The sequence below is a fragment of the Equus przewalskii genome, chromosome 28, assembly GCF_037783145.1.
Source record: "Equus przewalskii isolate Varuska chromosome 28, EquPr2, whole genome shotgun sequence".
Lineage (NCBI taxonomy): Eukaryota > Metazoa > Chordata > Mammalia > Perissodactyla > Equidae > Equus > Equus przewalskii.
In genome coordinates this window covers 31,278,187-31,293,385 of record NC_091858.1, presented here as the reverse complement: position 1 = coordinate 31,293,385, position 15,199 = coordinate 31,278,187, and the positions used below count along the sequence as shown (strand labels likewise).

At 39.7% G+C, this 15,199-nt stretch overlaps 2 protein-coding genes across 4 annotated transcripts in view; one reads left to right on the top strand and one right to left on the bottom strand.

Moving 5' to 3' along the window:
• The window catches only part of WDR17 (WD repeat domain 17), a 101,592-nt gene extending 100,883 nt beyond the window's left edge, over positions 1 to 709 (top strand). For 2 of the 3 annotated variants that reach the window (XM_070599117.1, XM_070599119.1), the window contains exon 31: positions 365 to 709. Coding sequence is in view for 2 of the 3 variants with exons in the window: in XM_070599119.1 (XP_070455220.1) it covers positions 365 to 406 (42 nt within the window). In the remaining variant the exon portion in view is untranslated. The remainder of the gene's footprint in view (positions 1 to 364) is intronic. The other variant, XM_070599116.1, reaches the window with a different exon arrangement.
• On the bottom strand, positions 429 to 11,754 carry SPATA4 (spermatogenesis associated 4). The gene is made up of 6 exons (XM_070599123.1): positions 11,353 to 11,754; positions 10,387 to 10,516; positions 9,890 to 10,008; positions 9,560 to 9,780; positions 3,636 to 3,752; positions 429 to 665 (listed from the first exon to the last, which is right to left on the bottom strand). The coding sequence occupies exons 1-6, from the start codon at positions 11,568 to 11,570 to the stop codon at positions 559 to 561; spliced, it is 912 nt and encodes a 303-aa protein (XP_070455224.1). The 5' UTR covers positions 11,571 to 11,754; the 3' UTR covers positions 429 to 558.
• Between the last annotated feature and the right edge of the window lie 3,445 nt (positions 11,755 to 15,199).

The following is a 15,199-nucleotide window of genomic DNA, read 5'->3' as shown; positions in this document are numbered from 1 at the left end:
TCAAAATGAAGCATTATTTCCCTTTCCTGCAACTCGGTATCAACAGGAAACACACTGATTTTTAAAAAATAGTTTAAATCAGCCTATTTATGGAGGTGGGCAAGATTCTCTATGGGCTAATGTATAATAATAATCATTCAGAATAATTTTTTTATTAATGCACATGATGTGTAAATATATAATATCAGGCCAGGTGGTAGAGCTTTTCGTTTCTAATAAGGAAAACACATCACAAAGTAGATTCACTATTCCTACAGAATTTATGAGAAAGAACTCTTACCTGACATGGTGAATTACGTTTAACTGTACCTTTACAATTATTTTTGCTCATTCTGTGCTAATTAATTTGATTTTGTATTTTCAGCAGTACCTGGCAGAGGAGTTGAATAAACGGTTGTTGCCTTGAAAAAATATGCTCTTCAGCCCAATTATGGATAAGACACCACTTTAATTTACTTAATATTGAAATATATCCAAGACTAGTTGATGATATCCCTTTAGGATGGCAAGAGATGGTGGCACACTTCTTCAAAGCCATGAGACAGGTGCTTTTCAAGGTTATTTTTTCATGTTTCTGATAGGTTTCCTAATGGATTCAAGAGAATGTTTTCCAGCTTGTTTGACGTGAATTTCTTTAACTGGACTGCCACCATTATCTGTATTTTCTGAAATATTTAAATAAAATGAAAATCAATTTGTGGTTATTAAATATTTATGCAGCCCTCAATGTTTCTAATATATCAAACATATGCAGAATGGTTGGCCACAGGCTGAGCACAGGTTAATCTAAATGCTTGGTGAACAGAATATTTGAAACATGCGTTATGGTAGTCATAAATAAAAAGTCTGAATGTCACCTACCTCCAGAAGTCATCAGGAGTGCCTAAAAATATCCTGGGCTTATTTGGTGCATCTGATACCGAATATGACTCAACTATTTTTAGATGTTGCTTCAGAAAGAAGCTGAGGCACCAGTGCCAGGATTTTAACAGTGCTTAGATTTGGCAAATATACATAATTCATAATTCAGTGTCTGGAACTCTGATTGCCCTGAGGCATCTAGACTGGCCACCAGACTCTAGGTCACTCAGTCCTAATATGAGGGGCCAGCAACAACTGAGAAATCTATGTGCCCTTGGCCCATTATTTGGCCGGAAGCTAGTTTTAGGTAAACAAATAGAGGAACTTAAGTGTTAAAAAAAAGAAAGAAACAAAGGTAACAACCTATCTTACGATTAGTTTCTGCCATCCTATTTGATGGTTAGAAGCTTTTCAGGTGAACAGCCTGTGGTTTCAGTGCCATCATGTGCAGTCTTAGGTGGTAAAACATAGTTAAGTTTCCACATTCTAGCGTTCTGCCTCTCCTGCTCTGTTAACTTTCAAATTATGTTAGCCGACCTGAACTAACCACTCTACTCTTTCATCAGAAACAACTGAAGTGGAATCTCTTTACCAAATTTGGAAAAAAATAGTTTAAAGCTTAGCAAAACAGCTCTCATTCATATAATTACCAAAGTCAAGTCCACACCATTCATTAATTCCCATTATGTCTACAATGAGAAAAGCCACTTATCTGGAACAGGATTGAGAGAAGTAAAAAGATAAAAGCATGTCCCTCCCGTCCTGATCTGCCTTGTCCAGTAAAGACTCCTATTAGCCCATCAGCCATTTTGAAAAGGAGAGGAAAAGAAAGACAGTTGAAGAGAAAGGGAATCAGAAAAGAGAGCACTGAGAGAACAAAATAGGAGAGAAGTTATTTATAGCAGTTCATACATTATTAAAATTGTAAAAGCAGGAATCCATTCTGCTTGGAGTCCTGATCTGATCTGAAATAATGATAGCATACGGCTTTTCTAAAAACTCGTATGTGAACCTTGCAAATTTTCAGAAACAATAACAGAAATGAGGACTGCTCTTTAGCAATGCAAATATCAGTAGGCACCAATTTTTATATATGGTGCCTTGCACCTGTTGGTCACACAGGAAGGAAACCCTGTGTGACTCAGGAGTGCTGCTCCCTCTTTCTTGCAGGTCCCAAAGCAAGCACTCATGCCCTTACCGACCCCAGTGAGGTCCAATTAGCCAGAGTGGGAAAGAGGCAAGCAAGTGAACAAAAAGAATGCAGGTGCCATCTCCTCCCTTTGCCTCTCACCCATCACAACTCTGCCTCTGCCTGCTGCCCGGCTTCTGCTCCCACCTGCTGGCACTTCGACTGTAGATATTCCTAACAGAAGAAGGTGAGGCAGGTTGAAGGAGAGGACACGTGCCCAAAATCTCAAGGTGAAACTATGCAGACATTTTAATTTTTTTCCATAGAAACGTTGTTATTCACTTCTGTTGGGTTGTGTCATGCTGAGGACTATGCCTCAGGCACGATGGGTTGAAGGGCTTTTGATGGACTGGCCTAATGTCTCGATATTAAAGAGTGTACTCTGAGGAATAATAGTTCTACCAGGCCATTAGCAAAACAAAACTAAATAAAGTGACGTGCGCTCAAATAGAGTTTAGAAAACAATTCCTTCTGAACCTCTCCTCTTTAATATTTACAATGCACATTAGCATATTAAAGGTTCTGAGAAGTCATAAATTTAAAAAAGTCATCTATTGACATTGCTTTCCCAGACCTTTCATAAACAGGAAACTTTCACCCTCGTGAAATCCCTCTTAACACCTTAGGAAACATGCTTTGTAGCATGAGTCCACAAATACTTTCCATCAGGGCCTGACAGTAAATATTTTAGGCTCCCTGGTAGGGTTGTCAGGTAAAATATGGGGCACGCAGTTACATTTGAATTTCAGATAAACTATGAATAATTTTTAGGAAAACTATGTCCTCAACATGTCCCAAACGTTATTGGTGGTATTACCCTGTCTTTTTATGTGTTAATTCTGGAACCCTACTCTGTGGGCCATACAGTCTTTGGTGGTTCCTCAGCCCTGGTGTCGTGGTGCAGAAGCAGCCACAGACGAGGCACAAAGGACCAGGCATGGCTGTGTTCCAATACAACTTGATGTATGAACACGGAAATTTGAATGTCATATAATTTTCATGTGTCAGGAAATAGCATTTTTCTTTTGACACATTTTTCAACCATTTAAAAAATGGAAAAACCATTTTTAACTTGCAGGCTATACAAAAACAGGTGGCAGACTGACTGTGGCCCGTGGGCTATAGCTTGCTGTGGCCGGAATGCTTTCTGAACTAATAGGACTTAAGCAAGTGGCTTCTTGTAACAGGACTGATTGGGAAGGCCAGATAGGCAAGTACCTCTATCTGCCTTAGGACTGATTCATCATCCAACCGCTCAGAGAACTGAGTTTTGAGTTCTGCCAAGGAGCGTCACCTGTTTCAGACTCACCTATTACAGGATAAATCAGAACTGAAATGGCTCCTATAGCAGCAGGCAGGGCACCCTGCTTTGGGAACCGCCCCTGATGTGCCTGGCATTTAGCAGACCACATGCCCCCTCCATCTATCACAAAGCACAACCACATACCAACTCACCACACAGTTAGAGCCTGAATGCCTACACCAACATTTTAGCTATTTTTTAAAAATTTAAATGAACAAAGTGAAACAAAAAAAAATCCATTTTAACAGATAAAAACTTGAACATAATAATAAAAAACCTTACCTAAAACAGGAGCGACTCTTTCCCTCGAAATCACTGAATTATATTTGCACCCAGGGTCTTTGGCAGGAAGACGATCAAGAGTAAATTCTCCCACAGTCGGTTTGACCTCAAACCATTCTATAAAATAGAGACCCACAAATTCTTTCTTAAAAATTCACTATGGCAGTTGTCAATATAAGACACTATAATTTAAAAATTAAGCAAATTATTTAGACATCTGTTTGATCATACCCCTGAGAGTACTGTGAATACATAGGTTAACAACCCTCTCCCTACACTGCTCACATCTTTGATGCACAAAATAGTTGCCTTAAAAACTTACTTTAAAGTAATATCTTTATATTCCTATTAGTTTTTTGGTAATTTTTTATTCAGTAATAATAATATGTATACAGAAATGTGAACAAATCATATGTTTACAGCTTGATGAATTTTCAGAGTGAATACACCTGGGGTACCATCACCCAGATCAAGAAATAGTATATTACTAGCACCCCCAATTCCCCCTCCTGTCTCTCCCTACAGTATCCTAAAAAGAAAACACTATTGTGACTTCTATTATCATAGGTTAGTTTTACCTATGTTTATATTTCATATAAGTATAATCATACAGTCTATAATACTTATAAGTAGAATCATACAATCTATTTTCAAACATATTTATACTATAAAAATAGTTGACAAAATTATTTTTGTTCCTGTATTTCTTACTACCTAATTCTACAAACTGCCACACTTGGGCATCAGTTTCCCCGTGCTTCTAAAGATCACTTGTTCCTCTGCAGCTCACCCTGCACTGAGGCTTGAAGAAGTGTCTAAGGTAATTTCTACACATCAGCCATACCCTGTTCACACTAACTACAACCCTGGTCAGTGACATTCCCAGCACTGTAATCATGACAATTACTTTGGCTGCTTAAAATCGGCAGTCTCAAAAATCAAGGCGGTGATAATGGAATACTATTCAAGAATCTGAAGGGTTGTGGTGATCCATGGCTAAAGGGAAATTGTGTTCAAAAGAAGACAACAGAGACACCAGTTAGCTTTCCACGAAGATGGACTTTTAAACAGAAGATTAAATAGAATAGCTGTGTTTTGTTCTAGAAATTCCCACTAGAACCAATGAGTAGAAGTAATAGTGAGATAGATTCAATGCAAGCAAACATTAGGTATAAAAAATAATGATATCTGATTTGTGGTGTTAAAAAATAACTTGACAAAACTGAAATGCTGGACAGCAAAAGAACTGAAGTGGGGTAGGGAGCTGGCAGGGAGTGGTCAAGGTCATAATGTTCTAAGCTTCTTATAGTTTGAGGAAGAGAGTAAAGATATTAATTTTAGACTAAGATAAATACACACGTTAAAATTTCTAGGGTAGCACTAAAAAGAGTCAAAATTTGAAATTTTCCAAATTAGTAGGAGGAAAAAAGTCTTGGGAAAAAAAATTCAGTCCAAAAGAAGAAAAGCTGGGTGAGACAAAAACAAGAAACAGAAACAGAGAACAAATCAAAGGCACAAAATACTGTAATATGAGAGATATGAATGCATATACAACAATAAGCTGTATTACTTAAGTCAAAGCAATAGAAGTCACAGTAAATGACATAAGAAAGGAGGCACACATGCAAAGTTGACTAGAGCTCAGAAACAGACCCATATTTACAAAGAAACTTGAAACATTTGAAACATGAAGGTGGTACAAACTGATGGGAAAAGAACAAACTATTCAAAAGATGATGCTGAGACAATTGGGTCTCCATTTCAATTGCAGACCAATTATGACTTTAAAAGTGAAAGGCTAGCCCCTTATCAGATGTACGATTTGCAAATATTTTCTCCCCTTCCATAGGTTCCCTTTTCACTCTCTTGTTTCCCTTGCTGTGCAGAAGCTTTTTAGTTTGATGCAATCCCACTTGTCTATTTTTGCTTTTGGTGTCATATCCAAAAAGTCATTGCCAATACCAATGTCAGGAAGCTTTTTCCCTATGTTTTCTTCTAGTTTCAGGTCTTAAGTTTGTCTTCAATCCATTTGGGCTTGATTTTTGTATATGTTGTGAGATAAGGTTCCACTTTCATACTTCTGCAGTGGATATCCACTTTTCTCAACACCATCTATTGAAGAGCTTTCCTTTCCCTGTTTGTTCTCGGATCCCTTGTTGAAGATCAGTTGACTGTAAATGTGTGGATTTATTTCTGGGCTTGCTATTCTGTTCCATTGGTCTATATGTTTTTTATGCCAGTACAATACTGTTTTAATTACTATAGTTTTGTGGGTTTTTTGAGGAAGATTATCCCTGAGCTAACATCTGCCACCAATACTCCTCTTTTTTGCTAAGGAAGATTGGCCCTGAGCTATCTTCTGTGCCCATTCTCCTCTATTTTATACATGGGACACCTGCCATAGCATAGCATGATAAGAGGTGCGTAGGTCCACGCCTGGGATCCGAACCAGCACACCCTGGACTGCCTAGGCAGAATGTACAAACTTAGGCACTATGCAAACATGCAGCCCCTTAATTACTATAGCTTTGTAGTATATTTTGAAATCAGGAAGTTTGATGCCTCCGGCTTTGTTCTTTCTCAGGATTGCTTTGGCTATTCAGGGTCTTTTGAGGTTCTGTATGAATTTAAGATTGTTTTTTCTTTTTCTATGAAGACTGCCTTTAGAATTTTGAGAGATTTCATTGAGAGAATCTGTAGATGACTTTGGGTAGTATGGACATTTTAACAATATTAATTCTTCTATCCCATGAACATGGAATGTCTTTCCATTTATTTGTGTCTTCTTTAATTTCTTCATCAATGTTTTATAATTTAAAGTGTACAAGGGGTTAATATCCAAAATATATAACGAACACATACCACTCAATAGCAAACAAAACAAATAACCTAATTAAAATTGGGCAAAGGACCTGAATAAACATTTCTCAAAAGAAGCTTCACGAATGGACAACAGGTATGTGAAAGGTGCTCAGCATCACTAGCCATGATCACTAACCGGGGAAATGCAATTCAAAACCACAGTGAGTATCATCACACACCTGTTGGAATGGCTACTATCCACAAGACAGAAGATAAAAAAGTGTTAGCGAGGATGTGGAGAAAAGGGAGCCCTTGTGCACTGTTGGTATGTATATTGGTGCAGTCACTATGAAAAACACTATGGAGGTTCCTCAAATAATTAAAAATAGAACTTCCATACGATCCAGCAATCCCACTTCTGGGTATGTATCCAGAGGATACAAAATCAGTATCTCAGAGAGATATCTGGACTCCCATGTTCGTTGCACCATGAATCACAATAGCCAAGATATGGAAACAACCTAAATGTCCAAAAATGGATGAATGTATAAAGAAGATGTGATGTGTATACATGTGTATGGAATACTAATCAGCCTTTGAAAAGAAGGAAATCTGACCATTTGTGCCAACGTGGATGAAACTGGAGAACATTATGCTAAGTGAAATAAGCCAGACACAGAAAGACAAACACTGCTTCACTTCTGGGTGCAATCTAAAGTAGACCAGAGAAGCAGACAGTGGGTTGGTGGTTGCCACGGATGGGGTGGAGGCGGACAGGTGGAGGTGGAGGTCAGAGGGTACGAAGTTTCAGTTATTCAAGATGAGTACATTCTAGAGGTCTACTGTACAGCATCGTGACTATGGTGAACAACGGTGCACTGTATACTTGAAGTCTCCTCAGAGAGTCGATCTTGTGTTCTCACCACACGAAGAAAGAAAGAACAAAAATGGTAACTGTGAGAGGATGGATATGACTGATCGTGGTGATCATTTCACAATGTGTATATGTACATATATCAAAACACCAAGTCGTACACCTTAAATACATACAAATTCTATTTGTCAATTATATCTCAATAAAGCTGAAAAAATTGAAAGTGAAAGACTAAACTTTAGTGAATTTAAATTTTGGAGAATCTATTTATAACCTCAGGATGCAAACAGTATTAACTATGAAGTTTGTATTCATTTTTCGTTTCTGCCATAACAAATTGCCATCAATTTAGAGACTTAAAAACAACAGCCATTTTTATCTCACAGTACAGAAGAATGGCTCTTCTATTTGGGGTCTCACAAGGCTCAAATCAAGGTCCTGGCAGGGTTGCATTTCCTTCTGAAAGCTCTGGGGATGGATCCTCTTCCAAGCTCACTCAGGTCGTTGGCAGAATTTGGTTCCTTCCATTTGTTGGATGGAAGTCCCCGTTTCCTCGCTGGCCGTCAGCGGAGGGTAGTTGCTTACTCCTGGAGGTTGTGCCGGGTACCTTCTCTTGCTTTCCGCGTGGCTCCTGCAGCAATGGCAGGTTGAGGCTCTCTCGCACTTCATATCTCTTTTACTTCTCCTTCTGATGCATCTCTCTGATTCCACTTGGAGAAAGATCTCTGCTTTAAAGTGCTCATGAGATGAGATTGGACCCACCTGAATAATCCAGCACAAACTCCTTACTTTATGGTCTGCAATTTTAACTATATTTGCAACGTGTCTTTTGCCATGTAATGTAACATATTCATAGGTTCCAGGAATCAGGTCATGAACGACGTGGGGGCCATTCTGCCTACTACAAAGTTTGATAAAATCCACTGAATTAAAGTTCAGACATATATATGAATGAAATTGAGAATAACATAAATAGTACACATAAACTATTTTTTAAAATCAAGGAAATTATAACAAAGGTAGTAGGCTCATGGTTCCTCTTAGAAGGAAGTGTGGAGAATACAGTCAGAGAAGGACACATAGGACAACGTAAAAATATGGATAATTTCATTTCTTAAACAACAAAAGGATACATGTGTTTATTCATTGTTGTTAGTCTTATTTAAATTGTACATATACATTATATGCATGCATAACAAATTTCAAATCAAAATTTTAATGTTTAAAAACATACAAAAAATTAATTATAAATATAAAATATATATATAAATATAAAACACAAAATTAAATATAAAATTCTACAGCAGGATTAATAACCTGAATTCTTTCTCTACTCATGAATTCATGAGTAGAACCAGAAGTGAGAATAAATCAAAGAGAAACAAGAAGTGACATGAGATGGAAGAATGGACAGAGTGAGAGAGGACAAAAACCAGAATATCTCTCCCACAGTTTGGGGAGGGAGTTAAAGTAGCTTCCAGAGACTACAGAGAAAAATGGGTCTTTTCTTCAGAAAATTGGGTTCAAAAGAGAGAGAAGTCCTAATGACCTGCATCTGCCTCATTCCCCAATGGTTTGGGTACCACAGCAATGACAAGGTCTCTTGGTGTCTGGAATCAAGGGAGACAAGATTCCAAGACACAAGTGGTGTCCTGAATTAGTGTTAGAAAAGCAAAAAAAGAGAAAGTTCACTCACTTTGCTGTCTGCTGGGCCTCTGATGGCATGTGCTTTGGATGCTTTGAGAATTATTTCAGTAGTGCTTCTGGAAAGTTGCCATGGGTTGCCCCAATCTGCCTTTCCATCTAAATACCAACAAGGCTGCTATGGAGAGGATGACACTGACCACATCTAGAGAACATCTAGAGTGAGTCCTGGTGATCCAGGCTCTTCCTAAAGTGCTGATACCCTGCTGAGCCCCTAAACATGCCCATCCTCTTTAGTGACTTGAGTTGATATATGAACCTATTGCCCACCAAATTTTACGTGAACAGAGTCACTAACATTTTTCTTAAAAGTGTCTATACACTATGTTAACCTATGCTTTCATCAAAAAGAATGAATTATAACATAAACCACCCCAATGATAATAATTCATTCTACTGCTAGCATAAGAGAAGGATTTTCCCTTTAAATCAGTGACAAAAGAAAGCAGTAATGGGACAGTGGCAGCTTTTCTTTCATCTGTGCTGAAGAATAGTCTCATTAAGTTTGGAAGAACTCAGTTGACCATTTTCAAGGAAAACTTACTTGGATTCAATTTTCTGCTTAATTTTCTTTGCAACATTTGTAAAAGGAAGAGGAAGTCTACTTTGAGTTCATTGCTGAGCCTGTTGGGATTACTCATTAATTCTGATAACCTAATGTTATTCTTTATAGACTTGGACGCTGTAGACCTGGGAACCAGAGGCAACTGCATCTGGTAACTATAGTCTGTGAAATTCACGAGGTCATCCTGGATACTTCTAATTCTGGAAAAAAAAATAAAATACTGTTGACAAGCCACATTTTATTAGTGAGATTTATATTATCAAAAGTTTCATATTAAATTATATTACTAGAAAATTCCAAATAACTCACTCTCGATGTGTTAACAGGGTGTAAACCTCTTGTATCAGTATTTCAGGTACTCCGGCTTTACAGTGAATTGTTCCATGAATTAGTTCTTTAGGTAATTTTAAATTTTTTTTTGCCAGGAACTTTAATAGCAGAAAGAAAATATTTTCATCATAAGAAGTTCTATAAAAATCTCCAATTATCATGAATTTGCTTTAATCCCCCTTTTACCTCTCAACTAATTTTCTGATGTTTAATGTGTTAGTTACAAAAAGATATGACTATTCAGCAAGAAAACCAACCATTACAGCTTGCTCCAATTTGAAATGAGTATTCTCAGTTTCCTAGGTGACTCAAGACATAAACTTTAGCAAGCTTCTTTTCCATACAAGGAAACGAGTAGCCAGCTCAGTGGCATTGTATCCTAGCACACAGCACCTCCACACACATACGGATATCCAAGACAGCTTTTAAAACATAAACTTCTCAGCAGTTGAAAGTATCAGTGATTGCTCATTTACCTTTTCCACCTGTGCCCAGTTATCCAACTTGACTTTTAAAGAAGTTCCGTTTGCAAAGGAGGACAGTTTAAGGTCCCAGGGGTAATATATAGTGAATATTTCTGCTATCAGGAAACCATTTGAAAAATCCCTGATCCATAGCAATAAGGAAAGGAAATAAAATGTAGTTACTTACGCAGTTTGTATTATTTTACAGTTAATTAACATCAATCTAATAGTCCACACTGACAGCCAGTAACGTAAAATTCAAACTTCTTTGGATCATTTCTCTGAGGAGACCCTGCTAGGGAATAGCGTATGGGTAAGACTAGATTGCACCAAAGGCCTCGGTGTTCTTTTTATAAACCCAAACTATTGATTCGTATTGAATCTGCGTGTTAACAAGACCCCCAGGTGATTCCTGTGCACACCGAAAATTGCCGGCACGTCGTTTGTAAGGAATAGCGAAATTAGTAAACCAGAGTCCTTGTCGGAAAAAAAAAGTGCTCATCTTCATTTTTATGGAATTCACTTTCCATTCCCAGAGCAAATATTAACTGTCAGTTACGTTCAGGGTGGCTACGGTTAACCCAGCAAATTTTTTCAACCCCTGATAGCCCTCAAATTAAATACCATCTCTTACGGAAGGTACACTGATGCCCGCTAGTATTAAAGTCCAGGTTCCTAAAGAAAGAATCTTGACTATTTTAATATTTTTGTAGTCACCCAAGCATTCTGTATTAGCTTAACTTTAAAATGGAATGAATGAATGAACGAATGAACTGGTTCATCCCAGTTTTTTCAGGCCCTTTGCCTAAGAGGGTAAGGTGTGTTGGGGTGTGTGGTGGGTGGGCTGGGGTCTGGATCTGAAACTTAAGCTCGGCAGGGGTGGGCGATCCGGGGCGAGCGGCCGAGGGGCGGCGGGATGCCCGGAGGCTGGGGAGGCGCCCGCCCAGGCGGCCCGGCCGGGTGGGCTCGCCCCGGCACCTGTTGATGTTCCTGGGGAAGAAGCTGAGGTCCAGGCCCTGGAGCCAGCGCAGGACGGACCGAGACAGGCGCGAGCTCTTCGGGGGATGCGGATAGGCCACACCCTTCTTAGGCCTCCCTCGGATGGGAGATGCTGGCTGTGGCGAAAGGGAAGGTGACTTGGGGACGGCTGCCGCCGGCTGTGTCACAAGCCGTCCTCCCTGGCCCGCGGCAGCCATGTCGCTTTCTGGGTTTCCATGGCAGCATCGGGGCGGGGCGGGGCCTCGTGGGGGCGGGGCCTCAGCGCGGGCGCCCTAGGCCTGGAGGGTCCCGCAGTTTGCGGACCCAACGCCCTGGGTTGGGGGACGCGTATCCCTGGCCCCACTGGGCGTGGACGCAGTCGGGGGAGTTTCAGCTTTGGGCGGAGCTTTCACTCTCAGTTTCAGTTGGCCTCTCAGAACTTCCTCCCTCTTTAGAAGTTTACATTCTAAATGCTGTGGTTTCTGCCCAGCCGAAAGCCTGTTTTCAACCATGCATTTCGAGGAGGCTGCGCGGAGGCTCCGGGGGCGACAGTTTTTGTTTGGAAATTGGAGACGATAGAGTTTTTGCTCCAAAATGCCAGTGAAGAAATCTTCAAAATTGAGATGAATAAATGTTTAACGTCTAGAAAATTTAACATAGCTATTTTCTTAATTATTACGTTGTGTTCATAAAAATGACCTAATATTTGACAGCATTTTATAAGTTGGGTTTTCACACTTCACATAGATGCCCAGTATACGTGGTTCATGCATTCAGTCAGCAAACATTTATTGGGTTCCTGCCATGAGCCGGGCACTGATCTAGTACTTGGGGTTTATCAGTGAACGATGCAGAAGAAAAAAAAATGCAGAGCAGGTGTATACTATTATAAATTAAAGATTTACTCAACAAAATTACCAAAATCATTTAAAAACTTTTCAGCAAAAAAAAAAAAATCACCTACTGTGGCATGTAGATACACATTCTCATGCAAGATAAAATACAGGATACATCTTGATAGCGGAGCTATATAATATTTTGTTGAAAGTTTATTCATATACATGTTTATTAACAAAGTAAATCAATGTGTTTGTAAATGATTAAAAAGAAAAACAAAAATGAAGCTATACAAGTGTTTGGTCTTTTCCCAATGAGGTTTCTCATGAATCATTTATTCACTTAATGAATTTGTTTTGAGGAACTATTATTCTGTGCTATGCTGGGCACTAGATCTTCGCTGCCCCGTATGGTAGACACTAGCCACGTGGGACTATAAAATAGATTTAAATAAAGTAAAATGAGTAACACTGGCTGCATTCAGTTGCTCAATCACCACGTGTGGCTAGTGGCTGCCATATTGTACAACACTATCATTGCAGAAAGTTCTCTTGGACAGCTGTGCGCTAGATTATTTATAGAGGGTACAGAGATATAAATATCTGTAAAAAGATCATGGACACTGAAAAGCTCTGCCATGGTAAAAATATAATCATATGAGGGAGGAAGCCAATAATTTGGCCTGAGGGAGTCTAGGAGTCCTCTCAGAGGAGGTGACCTTTGGTTCAGATCTTGAATTGGTTAAGACACAGGCTTCAGAGGACCAGCTCTACTTTTTATTAGTTATGTGACTTGAGAGGCGTTATTTAACCATGTTTATTTGTAAAAGGTGGAAATAAATAGACTATCCCTCATAGGGTTGTGTCGAGGACTAAACAAGCAAGTTAAATATGCAAAGAACCTAGAACAGGGGCTGCACATAGTCAGTGCTCAGTAAGGAGAAATTATCGTTTTTAAGATGATGGTGGAAATCTGTGGGATGAAGACAGGAGGGGAGGATTCCACACTGAATGACTAATGTGAGCAAAAGCATAGATGATATCTGTGATGTGAGCGTTTTTAAAAAAGTTTTAGGAAATAATAACCCATTAGAGTTGACGAAAATGTTCAGGCTTTTGCATGGGGGCTAAACCAAGATTTAGGCGGTAATAGCTAGAGAGGTAGACTAGGCCTATAGACTGCGGTTTAACTGAGACGTTTTCCTAAGGAGTTAGAATTTTTCCTGTAATAAATGTGCCATTTGTTAAGCAGATACGTCTCTGGTTCCAACACATCTTTCTATATACTGCCCTGTGGAGCTGGAACTCAACGATGGGATTTCTCCTTTGCTAAGAGTTGTATTAAATTCTGCCAATAGGGGGAACTAGAGAGGGACCAGGAGGCCACAGGAAAGGAGAAGGGATTTGTTTTTCCCCTTTGCTTGTTGTTCGTGTGTAACCACAACAAAGCTTCATCTGGCAGTGGCAGCTAGTTCCAGTCTCCAACTTTTTTTAGCTCTCGTGGACCAGGTTTCATCATACTCCTTCAGAGGTTTGAGTAACCACCGGGCAGTGGCCTTCAGGATTCTGAGTTCCAGATTTTACTCTAGGATCGCTCCTCCGAGCTCCTGAAGAATCACCACCAGCTGTGTGCCCTCCCGCTTCGGAAGTCAGTCCATAAGGCTTTTCCTTCAAGTCTAGGTTCTTAGAACCCTAGCTTCTTCCCTTTGTTCTCTAACACTACGAGTAACAATTTCTTCCGGAATCGTCTATCTCTGTCAATTTGATGGTCCCATTTTAGTTTTTTGGTTCTTCAGCGTCTGTTTAACCATTTCCTTATATGAAATTCTTCTTGAATTCATGGAGTGACTTCTGTGGTCTTGACTGGATGCTGAAAGATGCATTGCTTCCTACCTGGAGTGAGTGAGGTTTCCCTCTACCACCTGCTCACCTATATCCCACTAAGGCATCCAAGGAACTTGCTGCTTCCTGTTCATCAGAGCCAGTGAGCATGATATTATTGACAGAGTGGACCATTGCGATGTTCTCTGGGATGCTAAGACACACAAAACTCTCTGCTGCTCTTGTGGCGGAGAGCAAAAAACATGAAATTGATTTGGCCTATGACAAGATCGTGAATGTGCATTATTGGTCCTGCTGGATAAAAGCAAACTGCTTTTGGTGGTTCTTCGCAGACTGTTATAGAGGGAAAAATTGCTTTCCAGATCAATAGCAGCACAACAGTTGCTAAAGACGGTGGCAATTTATTCCAGTAAAGATACTTCAAATGGAAAAGCAGCCATCACAGGAGTTACCTCCTGATTCACTTTACAAGAATCCATAGTCGTCCTCTAAGATCCATCCAACTTCTGGATAAGTCGAATAGCCATCAAAGTCAGGAATCATTATTGACCTATCACTTGTCAAAAGAAAATTCAGAGAGCTTTACTTGATATGAGTATTTCGTTGAGCGAGAAGCAAATTGTTCTAGAACAAGGAGACTTCCAACTAAAGGAGGTTAGAAGCTGACTTTTGGCAGCTTATAAGCGTGAATGCATAAATGCATTGTTTTCTATTGTGACTGGTTGTTGGAAATTTGCACTCTTGTTCACCGCATAAGATCCTTGTTTGTAACCAGTTAGCTAGGAAGCTGTAAGGTCACAATGACACAAAGAAAGCTTAAAGTTTTGTTTAAGGTCAGGGTCAGCATTTTGGAATCAGGACAGTTCACGTTTTAGTTACATGACTGTGGGTGTCTGGTCTTGGGGCGTATTCACACTGTGGCCTCGGTTCTGATTTCTCTACAGCACATCTTAGCACCAACTCTCTGCCACTTCAGAGTTTGCTGGATGCAGATGGCAAGAATACACTGTGTTCGACTCAACTAGAGGCAGTGGTGCAGCTCTAGAGGGACCCGCCCCAGTCTAATTCTACCCACGGGGAGGAGGGGTTGGTCTTCCTGATTCTGGGGTTCAGATGGAAAGTTCGCTTGGGCCTCCTCCTGAGCTATATCCTCCAACTTACACTATATC